Raw genomic sequence first — 20590 nt, 5'->3', positions numbered from 1 at the left:
TTGTGGAAGTCCTCCTTTCCCAGCTCTACTCTGTAGGGTCTAACCCTACTGGTAGCACCTTCCATTGCGTGTTCCCGCCTCCCCCATGTGGAAATAAAGACACATGACACAAACATTTAGGTTAATGGGCAAAAAATGGCCACAACTTTATTGGTTACAGGAATGAGTGGTATTGGCTTAGGCATTGGTCCTAACCGACTACCCGGCTTCAGCCCGATTGCTTGAAGACCGGGAAGGGTTAACCACCAGTAGGGGGAGTCCCAGTAGTGATGTATGGAAGTGAAAGCTGGACCATAAAGAAGGCTGATCGCCGAAGAATTGATGCTTTTGAATTCTGGTGCTGGGGGAGACTCTTGAGAGTCCCATGGACTGCAAGAAGATCAAACTGATCCATTCTGAAGGAAATCAGCCCTGGGTGCTCACTGGAAGGACAGATCCTGAAGCTGAGGCTCCAATACTTTGGCCACTTCATGAGAAGAGAAGATTCCCTGGAATAGACCCTGATGTTGGGAAAGATGGAGGACACAAGGAGAAGGGGACGACAGAGGATGAGATGGTTGGACAGTGTTCTCGAAGCTACCAGCATGAGTTTGACCAAACTGCGGGAGGCAGTGGAAGACAGGAGTGCCTGGCGTGCTCTGGTCCCGGGGGACACAAAGAGTCGGACACGACTAAACGACTAAACGACAACAAGGGGGAGTCCTGCTGATGCACATCAACTAGGAACTCCCCCGGGGTCACCGCTTGGGGGCGTGCCTTAGGTCCTCACCTCCATAGGCTTCGGACAGGGCCACACCCCCCAGAATCCTTTACTGGACTACCCTTCAATATTCGGGGGAGGTGATGGCACTTCCTCCCCCCCTTCATCTACATGACAATACCCCTACCAATGCCTAACCGCCAATGCCGAGGAAGTTGTGACGATTTGCTACGAGACAGACGAAAAACCAAGTGGCTGGTGCCAATTTGCCAAGTGGGAAAAAATCCTACCAGGCCCCTTAATGGCGACCAACCGAGGTCCATAGCAAGGTCAGAAAGGAAAACCTAAAGGGTGGGAAACCCGATGAGCTGAGGTGGCAAAAGAGGGAGATCCCTGGCCGCGCCAGTGTGATATCGTGCAAGCCACGCCCCCCCGGCCAGCTGATTGGCTGGCCAGGGGATGACGCGGCTAGGGATCCCCTCAATCGCGCAGAGGCTGAGAGCCAGCCCCCGCGCACGTGAGGAGGGTGTGAAGCCTGCAACTCCAACCCCTTTGGAGTTCAGAAGTGGTTTTGCGCACATTTAATCAGCCTGGGGTGGAAGGAAATCTGCCGTCTGAAAATATTCCTTGCTGTGACTGTTTTGGGATGGGCCGTAGCTCAGGGGGCACAGTATCTGCTTTCCATGCAGAAGGTCCTGGGTTCCCTCCTCAGCATCTCCAGGTAGGGCTGGGAGGGAGAGAGACCCGTGCCTGGAACCCCGTAGAGCTTCTGCCAACCTGTGTGGACTACAACCTGTGCAGCCTAGGACCCACGTACCTACAGGACCGCCTCTCCTGGTATGCCCCACGGAGGACCTTAAGGTCCACAAATAACAACACTCAGGAGGTCCCAAGCCTCAAGGAGGTTAGATTGGTTTCAACTAGGGCCAGGGCCTTTTCAGCACTGGCCCCGACATGGTGGAACGCTCTGTCCCAAGAGACTAGGGCCCTGCGGGACTTGACATCTTTCCACAGGGCCTGCAAGACAGAGCTGTTCTGCCTGGCCTTTGGTTTGGACTCAGTCTGACCCTTATGTTTCCCTCCCCTTATGGTCTTGATTTATCAGCTACTTTAAATTGGTTTTTTCCTCCTTTTCCTTCCCCGCTCCCCTTTCCCCCCTATTATGTTTTTACTGTGATTTTATTGGTGTTATCTGCCCTGAGCCCGGCTCTGGCTGGGGAGGGCAGGGTATAAGTAAAAATTATTATTATTATTATTATTATTATTATTGAGCTAGATGGGACAGCGTTCCGGCTCTGTGCAAGGCAGCTTCTTCCTCCATGTCCTGTGTGTGTGTCTCTTCCCCCCTCGTCTTCCTTAGGGATTTAACGGCCTTCTTTCTCCCCGCCACCCCCCAGATTACCTTCTTCACGCTCCTCTCAGTCCTCGGAGTCATGCTAACCCTGGCTGGCTCCATCCTCTCCTGCCAAAATGCCCAGCAGCAGGTGAAGTCCCTGGAGGCTTGCGAGCCGGTAAGACAACGGGACCGTTATGCGGTCTGGAAGGAGCAGGGGATACGGAGCCTGGACTTCCAGGTGGGGTTTGACGTAGAGCAGAGCTAATACGTTACGTTCTTCCTCCAGCGCAGCCTTCCACAACCGAGTGCTCTCTAGGCATCGCCAAGCTTCCGGCAGCCCCCTGGCAGCTGGCACGGCTAATGCTGAGGGATGATGGGAGTTGTAGTTCAGCTGCGTTCTTGGACTCCCGCTCCCATCGACCTCGGCCAGCCTGGCCAATGGTCATGGATGATGGGCGTTGTGGTTCAGCAACGTTATTGGGTTTCCAGCTCCCGTCAGCCTCAGCTAACACAGCCAATGGTTATGGACGATGGGAGTTGTAGTTCAACAACGGTCTTCGATGATGGGAGTTGTAGTTCAGCCATGTTATTGGGTTTCCAGCTCCCGTCAGCCTCAGCTAACGCAGCCAATGGCTATGGACGATGGGAGTTGTAGTTCAACAACCGTCTTCGATGATGGGAGTTGTAGTTCAACAACGTTATTGGGTTTCCAGCTCCCGTCAGCCACAGCTAACGCAGCCATTGGTTATGGACGATGGGAGTTGTAGTTCAACAACCGTCTTCGATGATGGGAGTTGTAGTTCAGCCATGTTATTGGGTTTCCAGCTCCCGTCAGCCTCAGCTAACACAGCCAATGGCTATGGACGATGGGAGTTGTAGTTCAACAACCGTCTTCGATGATGGGAGTTGTAGTTCAACAACGTTATTGGGTTTCCAGCTCCCGTCAGCCACAGCTAACGCAGCCATTGGTTATGGACGATGGGAGTTGTAGTTCAACAACCGTCTTCGATGATGGGAGTTGTAGTTCAGCCATGTTATTGGGTTTCCAGCTCCCGTCAGCCTCAGCTAACACAGCCAGTGGTTATGGACGATGGGAGTTGTAGTTCAACAACGGTCTTCTATGATGGGAGTTGTAGTTCAACAATGTTCTTGGGCTCCAGTTCTCATCATTCTCAAGCGGTGTGGCCAGTGATCAGGGAGAATGACTCCAGTGACATATGGAGGGCACCTGGTTGGTGAAGGTGGCTTCAAAGGGGGAAAAGCAGCTTTCGAAGGGGGCGCTTTGGAGCAGAGGGACTGGGGAGGAGGGCCCACTTAACTCTTTCTCTGCCAGCTGCGCCCCCCCCAAAATGCCCCGCTGCATCCCTCTTCCAAGCATGCATGTACCATTTTACATTAGAGTATTTCTTTGCGTATTTATAGCAATGGGAATATGAATTGTTTTAGTTACCGCGTAGTTCGGTTTAGTCGCGACAGGGCTGTGGGGACTTGCATGGTTGTGCGCCAAACGCTTCGTGGAAAAGGTGGGTGTCGAAAGACGTAAGAGGGGAGAAGTTGTTTTGGGTTGGGGGCAATTCCAAGGATAAAGGAGCAACAGGGGAGGAAGGGAGGAGACTACGAGGCCCATGGTGCTGTGCAACTGCAGGCAGGCCCAGAAACCTTGCCTCGTGTACAACATTTGCCAGCAGCACACTTACAAACTTTTCCTGCCTCCCCAGCAGGGCACCTCTCCATCTCAGCTGTGCCCTTGCTGCCAGCTCGGAAGCTGCGGAAGTAACGCAGAACTGGATCCAAATTGCTCCAAGGTCCGCCTGGTCCTCAAGGTGAGTAAACAAAGATGCTCCTGATTGCAGACGGATCTATTGGTGTTTTTTGATGAAGGTTACATTCTGCATGAGGGATGCGGGTGGCGCTGTGGGTAAAAGCCTCAGTGCCTAGGACTTGCCGATCGTCAGGTCGGCGGTTCAAATCCCCGCGGCGGGGTGCGCTCCCGTTGCTCAGTCCCAGCGCCTGCCAACCTAGCAGTTCGAAAGCACTCCCGGGTGCAAGTAGATAAATAGGGACCGCTTACTGGCGGGAAGGTAAACGGCGTTTCCGTGCGCTGCGCTGGCTCGCCAGATGCAGCTTTGTCACGCTGGCCACATGACCCGGAAGTGTCTCCGGACAGCGCTGGCCCCCGGCCTCTTAAGTGAGATGGGCGCACAACCCTAGAGTCGGACACGACTGGCCCGTACGGGCAGGGGTACCTTTACCTTACCTTTACATTCTGCATCCGACGTTTTATGGGAGGTGTGTGTGTGTGTGTGTGTGTGTGTGTGTGTGTGAATGAGAGTGTAAGAAACAAAAATCTGCCCTTATTCCCTTATGGGGTATCCAAGAGCCCTCATAGAGTCCTTTGTAGGTTCTCCATTGGCGGAGAAAACAACAGAGGCCAACCAGAGAATATTGAGAAGCAAAGCAGCTAGTAAGCCTGATCTTTATTGACTGTTGCAACAGGGTGCTCCCCTCACATACAGGAAAGGAGGAGGACCCAGAACAAAGGTGTGCCTGCCCTTATATAGACATTTTAAATTGCCCGCCCTGGAGTCCAAGACCACCCCCAGAAACTTCATACATACATCACAGAAGGAGTGTAGCTCAAGACCACCCCCCAGATACATCATACCTACATCACAAAAAGGGCGGTCTACAACAGAAATCTGAGTGCGTTGTTTATCTCCTGTCTGGCAGGTTACCTATTAATGGTCACTTGATTGGATTACCTGGGGAGCCTGTCCAGTCTTTTGTAATGATAAATAGTTTCCTGAGCCAGGTCACAGCTCACCCTATTCATACACAGACATACCCTTAAGACGGGATTTGTGAACAAAAGGACAATGGGGAGGCTTTTCCATTTTCCTTCGACCTAGCAGAGAAATATTTGAGGTCAATTTGGGAGGGACAAAATGGTTTCAGGAATTTTTCTGTGGGGTTTCAGACATGTGGTTTATATATGCAGTTATGAACATTTATTATATATATATAAGACCTTAAATTTTTTATTTCAAGAGAAAGAAGGAGATTAGGCTTCTGAGATTTAAGTGGGTCTTTCCCCCGCAACATTGTGTTGTAGAATAAATGGAGCCTGAGGCCAGTGGCTTTCAAATTTTAGCCGTGCCCTGTTGGATGCCAAAATTCGGCGCCCCTCTGCCTCTTGCCGCATTACATCATTGTGGTGGCGCCCTCTGGACTCAGCACTCAGTGTGGGCAAACCAGCCACACTCCCCGAAATCTGCCTCTTCTGAGGCCGCTTTTACACCATGCATTTAAAGTACCACAACACCACTCTAAACAGAATCCTGGGACCTGTAGTTTGTTTAGGGCACCGAGAGTTGTTGATGTTTTATTGCATTTTTAATATTCTGTTGGGAGCTGCCAGGGTGGCTGGGGAAGCCCAGCCAGATGGGCAGGTATAAATAAATTATTATTATTATTATTATTATTATTATTATTAGGCAGCCCCTATTCCCCTCACAAAACTACAATTCCCAGAGTGGCTTACAGTCACATAATGCTTCAAATCAATATCGTGAGCATAGCCTCAGTCCTTTATTCTGCATGGTCCACACACAATCTAGCTTAAAGCGGCCCAGACTCTCAGACCAAATGGACCGCAAGAGAACTCCGACACGGAACCTTTGGGCCGCGCACTGAATTAAATTCCCATATCGTACATTAAGGTGCTTGCAATATATTTAATATTACTAGATATACATAGTTATATTTAATTAAATATATGAAATACACAGTTAATACGTACACAGCAAGGCTATAATAATTTTTAACGTCAAGAATTAAATACATGTTACCAATAATCAGACTTAATTTTTTAGATTTTTAAGGTGTTTTTTTCTTGAGGGCCGCCAAAAAAGGCCGGGGGGGGGGGGGGACAAGCAGAGGTTGGACTACCCGAATCTAGACCTTTTGCCCCTTTGTTTCCTCTTGAAAGGCCCTTATTGAGAAACTGATTTTGTTCTGAAAATAAAAACTCGCGGCAGATTGCTTATGTATTACTCCATGATGTGTAAAACAGATGTACGTTGTCCTGCAATGGTGTGTGTGTGTGTGTGTGTGTGTGCCCCACACCAGCCCAGTGCAGTTGTGGTTGGGCAGTACATCAAGCTTGCAATTGCCAATTCCTTCTTCATTAAGGTTACCAGATTTTTTTTCAAGAGTCCTGTTATGTACTGAAGTTCTCACCCTGGGCCAGCAGGGGGATACTGCAGATAGTTTTCACTCAAGTCTGCATATGCAAATAAGGAATTGAAAGTGACGTTCAGTGATTGGGTAGTTACAGAAAGTTGTTACTGTTGCTTTGTAGTTGAGCTCTATATAAGCAGGTTGGCTGAAGCCTTCAGTTCAGTTCTGTTCTGGCCTGTGAATAAACAAGAGCTGTCTGAAGAATTGCTGTGTGGTCTGATATGTTCACCCACAACTTAACAAATCCAGGGACACTTTTCAGCTTCAATGGATTTTGTATGGGGACTGATTTGTAAATCCGGGGACTGTCCCCGGGAAACAGGGACGTCTGGTAACCTTATTTTTTAGTCGCTTGGGGCCTGGGCAGGGAGAAAAAGGCATGGATAGCCAATCCTTTGTGTGCCGCAAACGGTTTAATGTCTAGGCAGCCAGACTTATCAAGCGTTCCTTTGCAACCGCAGTGACAATGATCTGTTTTGACACCCCCCACCTCCCCCCTTCCCTGCCCCTTCAGGACCTCCTCTTCAGTGTGTGTGGCCTGACTGTTTTCGCCATCGTGGTGTGCACCCTCTCTGCCATTATGTGTTGCATCCAAATCTTCTCTTTCGACATCCTCTATGCGGTGAGTTCCAGAGACGGGCGGCCTGCTCCCGGCTTGCCTCAGATTCACTTGGGAACGATCTGAGCGCTTTCGAAACCTCTCCTTGCCCTCTCAAAATCTTCTCAGGGTTGTCTTTCACACACCCCATTTACTGCAAACTCGCTGCCAGTTTAAAAATAATAATTTAAATTTAATTTCTTTTTAAAAAAAACTAAATTACAATTTTAAAAAATTAAATTTGAATTTTTTTTTTAAAATTCAAATTTTAAAAAATAATTTAAATTAAAATTATCAATTTACCCCACCTTTTTCCCTGACAGGGACTCAAGGCAGCTTACAAGGCAAAATCTTCATGCAAACTGCACATGCATCCTGTACTTTGAGAAACGTTATCGGAGTAGTATTTCATAACAAACCAGCTTCATTCAAATTAGGAGTATTTAAGTTTCTCCTAAGTCATCTCTAGCCAAGGTGTGAATGAATGCATTTACGTAGGGTAATGATGCCCCGGTTCTGCTGTGTAGCCAAACAAAAAACAAATCTGACACTAATGAAGTTGTGAACGGCTGGAATGGAGGGAGGTGGGCCTGTGAAATGCACCAGATGTGTGTTGGGGGGGGGAGAGAAACAACTTCACAGCTGATGGCAGATGTTTGCTGTCCCTGCCATTCTTGTAAGACAGAGCCCTCCCGGCCAATCTTTAAACCCCCACCCTCCTAAACCCGCCCCCCACCCCTCACTCACCTCCTCCCTTTTGAGCAGTGGGATTGCAAGGAGAGTGTTGAAGTTTCACCCTCCCCTTCGATCTCCTCCTTCAGTGGTAGCATCTACGTTATACATTTCTTTATTTTCTTTCTTTTTAAAAAGTTCATATCCTGCTTTTTACCATCTAGGTCTCAAAGCGTCTCATCAGAATAGAAATCGAAGCGTAATTTAAACCTCAGAAAAGCAATTTCAACAAACAGCACCAGAAAATGTAAAGCATTCGTGGCGCAAAGGTTCTCCTGAAATAAAATGGTTTTAATTAGGTGTCTGAAACTCATCAGGGACAGCAGCTCCTGTGACTTCTTGTGGGAGGGAGTTCCACAGACTTGCACCCACAATACTGGAGGCACAATTCCTTGTTGATGTGTCGTGATTCTGGTCACATGGAAAGCTCCATGGCTTCTTCCAAAGAATCCTGGGAACTGTAGTTGACCCCTTGCAAAGCAACAATTCCCAGCACCCTCAGCAACTACAGTTCTCAGGATTCTTCATTTGGATGTGACTCTTAGACAAGTTTCCCAGGTTCTGATAAATCCAATTTCTGGGCTTCTTTGGGACTGATGGGTTGCAAATTATGCCCAGGAAACAGACTTAACCCCAGGGCTGCATACCCACCATACATTTAAAGCACACACCCGCTTAAAAAAACCTGGAAACCGTAGTTTGTTAAGGGTGCTGGGAACCGTAGTGTGGTGAGGGATAGACTAAAAGTTCCCAGGATCCTTTGAGGGACGCCGTGTGCTTTAGACACATGGTGTGTATCCAGTCTATGTCAACAAGAGAAAAGGCTCCTCAGAACATCAGGAGCCTTTCAGATCTTGCCAAGTCCCCTCACTTACCCTGTTTTCTGTCTCCTTCCACAGCTGTCCCCTCCACGTTCCAGCTCCGTGACGCTGGATTGCACATCACCCCCGGACACGTTCTTGCAGCATATGTTGGACCTGGAAGAGTTTGTTCCCCCAGTGCCACCTCCGCCCTATTACCCTCCAGAGTACACCTGCAGTTCAGAGACGGATGCCCAAAGGTGTTTGGGGGGGTGGGGTTTGGAGAGGTGGGGGGAGATAAGAGGGGGAGCCTGGGAGCAGTTTGGGGGACAAAGAGGCTGAGGATGGAAAGAAGTCTTCCTTGTTTTTAAATATAGAGGTACCTTGGTTCTCAAACAGCTTACCGTATTTTTCGCTCTATAAGACGCACTTTCCCCCTCCTAAAAAGTAAGGGGAAATGTGTGTGCGTCTTACGGAGCGAATGCAGGCTGCTCAGCTTTCGCTGAAGCCAGGAGAGCAAGAGGGACCGATCCCTCTTGCTCTTCTGGCTTCACTTCGCTGGAGAGCCACTGCGCAGCTTTCCCTCTCTGCGCAGCACCCCTTTAGCGAAGGAGCCCCTTCCATTTCTCCTCCCGCTTTGCTGGAGAGGCACTAAGCAGAGAGGGAGAGAACATTTTTTTTCTTGTTCTCCTCTAAAACTAGGTGCGTCTTATAGAGCGGAAAATACGGTAGTTGTCAAACAAATCCGCTCCCAAATGCCGCAAACCCAGAAGTAAGAGTTCCGGTGTGCTGGTCCCGAGGGTTAATCGTGCGGCGAGGCCCAAGTCCAGTCAGAGGTTGACAGTGTGGCATGGAGGCTGTCCGTCAAAGCTGAAGCGGGGTCCAAGGCAGGGAGTCGGGTGAGGTCAGGAACTCTGGCAGAAGAGCAGGTCAGGGTGCAGGCAGGAGCAGGCTACCAACAGCGTTGCTCCTGCAACCTGGGACTGGGGCTGACTGGCTTTTATCTGCCCCGAGGCATAGGGCGGCCCCGGTCCACAGGTGACTCGCCTCTCCTGGCCTGGAGGCAAGCACTCCTCCTGCGGGAACTTAGTTCCCTCCACCTCTCTGCCCTGAGCCTCTGCAGCTCAGGAGAGGCTGGAGGGTTACCGGACCCAGAGGCAACCTCAGCTTCCCCTGACGGGGCTGAGAGTGGAGCACCTGCAGACAGTGGGTCCTCCATCACCTCAGGGGCCAGAGCAGACTCAGCTGGTGCCTGCACCTGAGGATCCAGCACAGGTGAGGACCGTTCAGGCTCAGGCCCCAGCCCTGGCTCAGCTGGTTCTGGAGGCGGGGACTCCTGTGCAGGCTGGGATTCCTCAGGTTCAGCCTCCGAGTCTGAATCCCAGGCCATCACATCCGGTCTGTGAATGTTTTCCGGAACCCAAACATTTGACGCTGCTTCCGCGTCAATCAGAAGCCGCATCTTTGTTTTCGAATGGTTTCGGGAGTCGAATGGACACCGGGAATGGATTAGGTTCGAGAACCAAGGTACCACTGTGTCAGGGAACTGCCATCAGAGAGGGAGGTGGTGAGGGGGCTCCCGGATGATGGTGGAGAGGGTCCTAGTAGGAGGAGGGATAGCCCATCCGCTGGGGAAGGTAATCAGCGTAACACCAGTGGAGAAGGGGAGGAGATAGAGGAATCGGAGAGGTGGCTCCAGGACTCTTCGCAGGAGACCAGCGGAGAGGGGACAAGTGCTCCTTTGCCCACACCCACCGTGCGCAAAAAGCTTTCGCGCAGGCAACGGGGGAGGAGACTGGGCGTCAAGCAGCTTTTATGTTGGTAGCGGTTTAAGAAACGCCCGCTGATGGTTTCTGCCAGCGACTGAGGCAGCCACGGAACAGAGGCTGTCCTGTCAGAAAGGGTTCAACCATGCAACCTAGCCATGAGTAAAGGCAACTTACGCACAAGCAATCCCTAGAACCATTACACACTGTATGCAGGTTCCTAGTCCTTATTGATGCAAAATGCAGGCTTGAAACTGTACGGATTGTGTGTCTCTCACAGGTGGAGATGGGCTTCAGAGCATCTCATCTCTTACTTTTTAAAAACTAATGCTCCCCCCCCCCCCGCTGTTTTCACTGCATACCATTCTGACCTCCTTAAGGGAAAAAAGTGAGATATAAATGCATAACCAAGAAGGAAAGTGTGTCATGGACAATGAGTTTATTATTTCTCCTCCTGACAGCATAACCTACAATGGCTCAATGGACAGCCCTGTTCCTCTCTACCCCACTGACTTCCCTCCCAGTTACGAGGCCGTCATGGGACTCCACGGAGACAGCCAGGTATTACATTGGTACAATTCAAGGCAGGAAGTTCTTCCTTTGGGTAGGGGTGGACTTACCTGTTTGTAGCCCTGAAGCTTGAAGTGTCATGGGGACCCCTTTGCAACCAGCAACGAGGTCTGGGTAGCCCCTGCTACCTGGTTACAAGGGGGTTGTTCCCTGACAGATTACCACACCTTTACAATATCTGGGCTATATATATATATCAATATATTCCAGGTTCTTTCTCTGGAGGGAAACCAATGTCTTCCTAGAGGAAGTGAAGGAGACTTGAGATGATAATAATAATAATAATAATAATAATAATAATAATAATAATATATGCCACCCATCTGACTGGCTTGCTCCGGACACTCTAGGCAGCTCCCAACAGAAAATAGTAAAAGCACAACACAACAACAAACATTAAAAATTTCCCGATACAGGGCTGCCTTTAGATGTCTTCTAAAAGTCAGAGACCGTTTTACCTCGGTTTTCAAACTCGAACACCGTAAACCCGGAAGTAAATGCTTCGGTTTTCGAATGCGTTTCAGAAGTCGAACTGTAAACACGGCTTCCGTATTGAGTTTTTCGTATTGAGATTTCCATTTTGAGGCTTCCGTTTTGAGTTTTCGGTTTTCAAACGTTTCGGAACTCAAACGGTCTTCCAGAACGGATTACGTTTGAAAACTGAGGTACCACTGCAGTTGTTTATCTCCTTGACATCTGATGGGAGGGCATTCCACAGGGTGGGTGCCACTACCAAGAAGGCCTGGTTCCCTGTAACTTCACTTCTCGCAGGGAGGGAACTGCCAGAAGGCCCCCTGCGCTGGACCTCGGTGTCCGGGCTGAGCAATGGGGGTGGAGAAACTCCTTCAAGTATACTGGACCGAGGCCATTTAGGGCTTTAAAGGTCAGCACCAACACTTTGAACTGTGCTCGGAAATGTACTGGGAGCCAGTGCAGGTCTTAGGACCGGTCGTGAGCTAGTTTCTATCACCTAGCCAGGCAAGTGAGAGACATGGCTGCAATGTGATGGGACGCATTTCAGCCAGGCAAGAACCCGTGAGGAAGGCTTGAAGCAGGGCCCAGTAAGGGGTGTAGCTTAGGGAACAGCCATGAGGGCCAGAAAGAGAGGCTTGGAGGGGCCGCATTCAGCCCCCAGGGGCGAGGTGTTCCCGAGTTTGCTGCGCACCAACATTTTCTGCCTTTGCTCTGCAGGTGACTCTGTTTGACTCGCAGTTTACAGATACCTCACATGGCCCTTGTTCCTGCAACCGGGTCCCATCTGTTGTCCTCAGTGGCGAAGGTAAGGACTTTTGTAGGCCTGCATCCCTAACGATGGACCTGGGTGGACCAGATCTCTGACAGGTACAGTGAGGGGGGAAAGTATTTGATCCCCTGCTAAATTTGCCTGTTTGCCCTCTGACGAAGGCATGACCAGTCCATAATTTTAATGGTAGGTTTATTGTAGCTGTGAGAGACAGAATAACAACAGGAAAACCCCCCAGAAACCCAGAAGACAAAAGTCAGAGATTGATGTGCATTATAATGAGTGATGGGCGATGGGAGAAAGGCGATGGCAAACTTAGACAGTATCTTAAAAAGCAGAGACATCACCTTGCCAACAAAGGTCCGTATAGTTAAAGCCATGGTTTTCCCAGTAGTAATGTATGGAAGTGAGAGCTGGACCATAAAGAAGGCTGATCGCCGAAGAATTGATGCTTTTGAATTCTGGTGCTGGAGGAGACTCTTGAGAGTCCCATGGACTGCAAGAAGATCAAACGTATCCATTCTGAAGGAAATCAGCCCTGAGTGCTCACTGGAAGGACAGATCCTGAAGCTGAGGCTCGAAGACTTTGGCCACCTCATAAGAAGAGAAGACTCCCTGGAAAAGACCCTGATGTTGGGAAAGATGGAGGGCACAAGGAGAAGGGGACGACAGAGGACGAGATGGTTGGACGGTGTTCTCGAAGCTACAAACATGAGTTTGACCAAACTGCGGGAGGCAGTGGAAGACAGGAGTGCCTGGCGTGCTCTGGTCCATGGGGTCACGAAGAGTCGGACATGACTAAACGACTAAACAACAACAACAATAATGAGTGAAATAAGTATTTGATCCCCTATCAACCAGACAGATGTCAGGCTACCTGGTATCTTCACTGTATGTAACGAGCTGAGATTCCAAAGTAGCCACCATGACCAAGACCAAAGAGCTGTCCAAGGATGTCAGGGACAAGATTGTAGTATGTATTTTGATGAAGTGATCTGGAATATTTACTTTGCTGCCCCCTCCCCCACCCAAAAAATTCCTGCGGACGCCTGTACTTGGTTGCCCTACTCTAGGCGGGGGAGAAATTTGATTTCACTTCGCATTCAAAGGCCTAATTGGTACTTTGCGGAACTATACGTGAATCCACACTTCAGAATCCACACTTTTCCAGGTGTTGCAGTGCATTTCTCCACTGAAGTAATGTGTGGAAGAATAGGAACACCAGATGACTATTTTGATAGACAGTAGATTCATATTCATCGAAAAGTGATTCACCCTATTGCGTTTGTTTTGTTGCTTTCTAAACTATGTGCAAAATGAGAAAAGAGTATTTTTAACAAAATAAAACACGCATGCACTAAGGCAAAATGTCCATAAAAGGCATACACTCGTGAAAAGAACACACCCAATAATAATAATAATAAAATTTATTTATATCCCGCCCTCCCCAGCCGAAGCCGGGTTCAGGGTGGCTAACAACACTAAAATAGTGCAACATTATAAAATTAATTAAAATCAAAATTGATGGCAACCAAAATGCACCTGATAGGGGGAATTGCATATAAAAATGTGCACACAGGGAATTTGTGCTAGAATGCGGATGAGTTTAATGAGGACTTCACTTTCTTTTTCTTTTTGGTAATAATTTTTATTTGGTTTTGCTTATTTTCATACCACCACACATCCGAAGTTACAAGATTCTCCCACCTTCCCCTCGATGGGTTCTGTTATTAAACCTTTCCTACTGCATCTTTTTAAAACAAACCAAGTTGTTGGTTTTTTTTAAGTAACTCCATTATATCCATAGTTCTTGTTACATTACAAGTGTTATTGCAATCCTGCTAAAGTTTTCAGCTGCTTACAGTGACCTTTAAGGTAAATTGTAAATTTCCCCCACTCCTTATTAAATTTTTGGTCTTTCTGTTTGTTTGTTTTTAAATAATATTTTATTAAGACTTTCACATAGAAAAAAGAAAAAGAAAAATACAAAAAGAAAAAGAAAAACAAGTAAAAACAATTCCATTTTCATAGTATTACTTACATTTGCTTGTTTCCCAGACTTCCCCACAACTCCCCTCTCTGTATTCCAATTCGAATATTTAATCAGCAAATCCCTTCCCTCTGTCTTATCCTTATCTTTATCTTAGTGTATTATACCTTTAATTCTTCATCTTTTTAACCTTCGAATTTTCCATACTCCTTCACCACATTATTACTAATAACCCTTTAACCTCCATCCAACATCATTCTAACATTCATTAATTTTATAATATTTCTGTAAATAGTCTTTAAATTTCTTCCAATCTTCCTCCACCGTCTCTTCTCCCTGGTCTCTGATTCTTAAATTTTTGGTCTTTCTGGTTCCGGAGCTCTCTGGTCAGTTTTGCCATTTCGGCATAGTCCGACAGCTTCATTTGCCATTCTTCTCTGGAAAGAACTTAATCTTCCTCCACGAGGACTTCAAAGACGGGAACGATAAAAATCCCAAACTAGCATGGAAGAATGGGACCTGAGATGGGGAATATGCAAAATGGAGAGGGCTGCAAATGGACAGATTTAATATTAATATTAAAAATAATTTATTATTTATACCCCGCCCATCTGTCTGGTCCTCCCAGCCACTCTGGGCGGCTTCCAACAAAACACCAAAATACAATAACCTATTAAACATTAAAAGCTTCCCTAAACAGGGCTGCCTTTAGATGTCTTCTAAAAGTTTGGTAGTTCTTTTTCTCATTGACATCTGGTGGGAGGGCGTTCCACAGGGCGGCTGCCACTACTGAGAAGGCCCTCTGCCTGGTTCCCTGTAACCTGGCTTCTCGCAGTGAGGGAACCGCCAGAAGGCCCTTGGCGATGGACCTCAGCGTCCGGGCTAGACGATGAGGGTGGAAACGCTCCTTCAGGTATACTGGACCGAGGCCGTTTACAGCTTTAAAGGTCAGCACCAACACTTTGAATTGTGCTCGGAAAGGTACTGGGAGTCAGTGTAGGTCTTTCAAGACCGGTGTTATATGGTCTCGGCGGCTGCTCCCAGTCACCAGTCTAGCTGCCGCATTCTGGATTAGTTGTAGTTTCCGGGTCAGCTTCAAAGGTAGCCCCACATAGAGCGCATTGCAGTAGTCCAAGCGAGAGATAACCAGAGCATGCATCACTCTGGCGAGACAGTCCGCGGGCAGGGAGGGTGTCAGCCTGCGTACCAGATGGAGCTGGTAGACAGCTGCCCTGAACACAGAATTGACCTGTGCCTCCATGGGCAGCTGTGAGTCCAGAATGACTCCCAGGCTGCACACCTGGTCCTTCAGGGGCACAATTACCCCATTCAGGACCAGGGAATCCTCCACACCTGCCCGCCTCCTGTCCCCCAAAAACAGTACTTCTGTCTTGTCAGGATTCAACCTCAATCTGTTAGCCGCCATCTATCCTCCAACCGCCTCCAACCGTTTGCCCTGACCCTGGAAGCGTGCCATTTTTACTTTTTACTTTTACTTTTTTATATATATAAATGTTTTATTAGGTTTTACAATAAGTATAAAGCGACAAAAAGTAAAACACAGCACAACAAAAAATAGAAAAATACAATAACATACAAACACAAAACAGCAAAAAATATGAAAAAGAAAAATAGAAAAATAAAATAAAAACAATTTTTATCCTCATTATATTCTTTGCATTAACTTGTTTCTCCGACCTCCCCAGACCTTCCTTATCTGTATTCCAGATCATATATTCTATCAGCAAATTCCTTCCCTCTGTCTTAATTTAATTTTGTCGTAATTTTAATATCTTAATATGATTACATTTCCTTATATCTTAAAATATTTAATCTTTTTTAATCTTTAAACTTTTTACTAATAACCTTTTACATTCAATCTGGTGTCATCAAACATTCATTATCTTATAGTGGCGCTCTCTCGCTCTCTCTCCCCTGCAGCGGTTTCCATGGACAGCGGCTCCCTGATTATGTCGGAGATCGTGGACATTCCTGGCGACAGCAGCCCATCCGAGGACTCCTGCCTGCTGGACGCCAGTGGTTCCGTCTGCTCGGTGGATTACGTCTTGTTCCGCTCCATCCAGCGCAGCCGGGCTGACTACTGCTTGAGCGTGGACTGCGGGCAGTGCGGCCTGCACCCTCAGAGCCCCACCCTGCAGGGCCCTTTTGAGGAGACACCCCAGGCACGCTTGCGCGGGGAGCGCTCGTACTCCTGCTCCACGCCCGGCTCCACGGGCTACGAGGGCTTGCGGGAGGCAGGCAGTGCCCATACGCACAGCTGCCAGCGCCTGGAGAGCTTAGGCCAAAGTGCCGGGCCTTGCTTCCCCGAGGTGCGGGTCAAGCCCAAGGCCTCGCTGCCGGGACGCAAAGGCGCCGGGCGACAGCGCCGGAGCAGCGAGGCCTCGTACCAACTGCCTTCTGTCCGGGGTCCTCTGCTGAGGTCTCACAGCGATCCCGGGATCCTCACAACCTGCGAGAATGGTGAGTAGACCGAGCTGGAGGAAGCTGGATGGTGGAGAACGTGGTGTGGGTGTGTTTTGTTGCGATGTGGACAGATGCTGGGAAAGGATATACAGTGGTACCTCGGGTTAAGTACTTAATTCGTTCCAGAGGTCCGTTCTTAACCCGAAACTGTTCTTAACCTGAAGCACCACTTTAGCTAATGGGGCCTCCTGCTGCTGCCATGCCGCCGGAGCACAATTTCTGTTCTCATCCTGAAGCAAAGTTCTTAACCCAAGGTACTATTTCTGGGTTAGCAGAGTCTGTAACCTGAAGCGTATGTAACCTGAAGCGTATGTAACCCGAGGTACCACTGTAATTGGTTTAATTGACACTGAAATGGAATGTCTGTGTAGTGGAATGAAGGTTTAACATTGAGAATCCCTAAATACGTGTTGAGCCATGATGGGCCATTGGCACAATCCAACAGGCTCCGAAATGCTGGTAGATTTCCAGGAGGATTTTCTAAAATATAAAATTCGCAAATTGCTGCAGAATGTCTGTTGCTGGAATCTGTCTGAAGCGTATGTAACCCGAGGTACCACTGCATTTATTAGATATTATCAGTGCTGTTTTTTGTAGAAGAAGAGGTGCCGGAACTCACCATGAGCGCCACCCTTGTTCTCTTATAATGGCAATGGTGCCAGCGGCGGAGGAAGGGGGTTCGGGCCACTCTGGGTGTCATCACTGATGTGGGGGGTGACAAAATGACAAAAATATTAGTTTTTTAAAAATTGGGCTCATGAAACCTTTTAGTTCAGTCAACAAATGTAATGAAATGCGGTTGTCACTGGCCGACTGGCATGTTCTCTCACTCCTGGTCATCATCATCATCATCATTTTTAATTTGTATACCGTCTTTCTATCTTACAATACTCAAGGCGGTTTACAAGCTGAAGAAACAAAAAATGTACATCTTATAACAATCTAATGCAATACAAAAATGTGATAATAAAACATAACTTTAAAATAGGCAACCTCCATCAAAAAAGTAACATTCAACAATCATTAGAATAGTATAAAATAATAATATCAACATATAAAAGTTAAACGGAAATTCACTCAACAGTTACAATAATATCTAACTATAATCAATAAAACAATGGCAAGCCACAGTACATAAAACAATGCAATACATATTGAGAAGCAGAGAGTGGGGCAAGACAGGTGGAAGGAGGCCTTGCCTGATGGAGTCTCTCCCCTCAGTTCTTCCTCCAGGAACAGCTCCCTTCTGAGGACTCCTCAGTCCTCAGAAGGGGTCGTTTGTTCATTCGTTCGCTTCAGAACCTTTCTTCTGCCCAAACATCACAGCGACCGATGCCAACAGACATAGGCACACGTAGGGATCCATAGAGTCTTCGTAGCTTGCGTAACAGACCTCAGCAACTCAGCATTTTGGCTAATCTACTTTATTTACATGTAAACACACACAGAGCACTGCAACATGGCTCCCTCTCTCTCTAGCACCAGACAGCAAAGAGAAAAAGAACAAAGGACAATAGTCCCATTTCACAGAACACTGTAACACAAACATCCTGTCTCCGTCACTTCTCACTCTGTGGAGTCAAAACACACACCGTCATGTGAAAGACAACAATCCCATGACTGCAATCACGGAGCAGGAATTCTAGCACTTACCGCGGGGCCTGCAGCATGCCCGAGCCACATGTCTCTCCTGGGAGTGACGTGGTGGCTTGGGCGCCTGCAGGTTCCACACTGCCTGAAATGGCAGCATGGGGCTTAAGTCTGCCCACCACCTCTCCCTCAGCCGCCCTACAGCTGAGGGGGAGGCGGCAGAGAGGCTCCACACAGCGCTCCCCGCCCCCATGGGCGGCTTGCCCATGCAGGACGAGCGTGCCACACCGGGCACCCCAGCAGCTAGCTATGCTGCTGAACGGCACCCACCTGGGGGGAAAACCAACCTCTGGATATTATCCTTCCTTCCTCACGTTTGAGTTCAGCAGAATTCCATCCTTTTGCAGCTTCAAAGGAAACTTGGCCTAGTTTTAGCCTTTTGGTTTGAGTAATCCAGGACGCTTTAAGGCAGACTGGATTTTCCTGGCATTTCCCCCCCTTAAAATGACAAGCACACAGTCTCGTAAAAGGTAAAATTAACATTTACTTTCTCGGAATACTTGTTGAAGAGTAACCGGTACAGCAGCTTTGCTCAGGCAGGCTTCAATTGGTAATTCAGCTGCCAAGGCATACAGTGGTACCTTGGGTTACTTACGCTTCAGGCTACAGACTCCGCTAACCCAGAAATATTACCTCAGGTTAAGAACTTTGCTTCAGGATGAGAACAGAAATCGTGCTCCAGCAGCGTGGCAGGAGCAGGAGGCCCCATTAGCTAAAGTGGTGCTTCAGGTTAAGAACAGTTTCAGGTTAAGAACAGACCTCCAGAACGAATTAAGTACTTAACCCGAGGTACCACTGCACTTAAGCCTAGCTTAAAACGTAGTCTGAGCTTGGAGCTCAAATATGGCAGATGTCGTCATGTTGCTGGCACAGCGGAAAGAGATGTAAAGAGGGAGAGGACGTGCCCAGGCAGGTAGGAGAATATATAGCTATGCTCCGCTCCCCCGCCAATGTCAGGGCACTGTAGGATTGTATCTCACCAAATTCTCTCTAGCAGGCTTACAGGAAAACTCTGTGAGTTCAGCTCCCTTTATGTACCTATCTAGCAAAACACAAATTGTTGGTTTGTCTGCATCTTAAATATCCCAGACGTGCTGTTTTCAAGGCCGTGCTTTCTCACAAGAGTATGTGCTATGTATCATTGCGTGCCCCCCCCCCCAGCATTTTTGGGGTGAGATCTCAGTGCAAATCACGCAAGATCACAGCCGTCAAAGTGGCCACCATGTTCGCACTCAGAAAAATGGGATTTCCCGTTTTTTCCCCCCCACGGGACACTTGCATGGTATGTTCCTTGAGATGCTGGGGATTGCATCTGGGATCTTCTGAATGCAAAAGGTGTTCTCTGCTTCTGAGCTACTGAAACGCCCCCATTTAAAACCTTTTCTTTCCTGCCTTTCATTTCCTCACTCCCCACCAGAAGCGGACTTCCAGGAGGTATTCTGCGCCAAGGCGTTGGAGGAGGATGGGCCCAACTCCTCAGCAGATACAGGTGAGGGAAATAGCTTGCTTTGGTAGCCATCTTTGGGCCTGGCTGTTTGTGATCAGGCAGATCCAGCTGAAGGTGCTGAAGCTGAGCGAGGTTGCCATATTTGAACCTGGCAAATAATGAGCCAGCGGATACAGGTTGAGGTCAGCGACTGCTTGAATCATGAGGACTGCCACCTTGGAATCCAGACAGTTCCCACCCACCTGTTCCTCCGTGCAGATAAGACATGTCAGGAGTTCAAGGAGTTCAATTGCCCTCACAGGATGCCTTGTCTCTAGTTACATCGTTTAAGACACAAAGCAGATGAGTAATGACAAATTGCCTTGAGTATTATTACTAACAGTTTTTGGCGGCATTCTTCTTACGAAAGTGTAGTAAGTCTGAATCCTGTACTCATTCTTACTACAGTGCAGCCTAAAACATTGTGAACATGCTCATCCTTGCATGGCAACTGTGATCCTCAGAAGGGGCACCGCTGAGAGTAACCACCTGCCCCAGCAGTGTCTTTAGCCTGCACTAGAAACTGGACTTTTAGTGTTGCAGCTTCAGCCCTCTGTAATCAATTAACAGCTGAAATGAGACAGGTGTCTAGCGCCTGGAAATCGAGGTGGCTATTGTAAACACTGTATGTTTAATAAGTATTTCCTGCTCCTGTGACTCAGGGTCCTTCCAGACCTCCTCCTTATTGTCTCTCCATAGCTATTTGTGCTCATTATGGTGTCAGGAATGTTATACAGTGGTGCCCTGCAAGACGAATGCCTCGCAAGACGGAAAACCCGCTAGACGAAAGGGTTTTCCATTTTCAGAGGTGCTTCGCAGGACGAATTTCTCTATGGGCTTGCTTCGCAAGATGAAAATGTCTTGCGATTCTTGAGGGTTTTTTTCGCTCTCCACCCCCTTTTTCTAAGGCGCTAAGCTGCTAATAGCCTTTTAGCAACTAATCCGCTAATCCCTTAAGCCTTTAATAGCCGCTAATAGCCGCTAATCGGGTTGCTT

General features: G+C 48.1%; 1 protein-coding gene across 4 annotated transcripts in view; it reads left to right on the top strand.

Annotated features, from left to right (window-relative positions):
- The window catches only part of ENTREP3 (endosomal transmembrane epsin interactor 3), a 38526-nt gene that overhangs the window by 8238 nt on the left and 9698 nt on the right, over nt 1-20590 (top strand). Inside the window, exons 4-11 of one of the 4 annotated variants that reach the window (XM_083418508.1) lie at nt 2098-2274; nt 3755-3859; nt 6790-6897; nt 8505-8665; nt 10633-10732; nt 11933-12020; nt 15916-16455; nt 19526-19597. In XM_083418508.1, coding sequence (XP_083274634.1) covers nt 2098-2274; nt 3755-3859; nt 6790-6897; nt 8505-8665; nt 10633-10732; nt 11933-12020; nt 15916-16455; nt 19526-19597 — 1351 coding nt within the window. The remainder of the gene's footprint in view (nt 1-2097; nt 2275-3754; nt 3860-6789; nt 6898-8504; nt 8666-10632; nt 10733-11932; nt 12021-15915; nt 16456-19525; nt 19598-20590) is intronic. The other 3 variants (XM_083418511.1, XM_083418510.1, XM_083418509.1) reach the window with 3 other exon arrangements.

Source organism: Podarcis tiliguerta, assembly GCF_965153285.1.
Source record: "Podarcis tiliguerta genome assembly, chromosome: 16".
NCBI lineage: Eukaryota > Metazoa > Chordata > Lepidosauria > Squamata > Lacertidae > Podarcis > Podarcis tiliguerta.
This window is presented reverse-complemented; position numbering and strand designations above follow the sequence as displayed.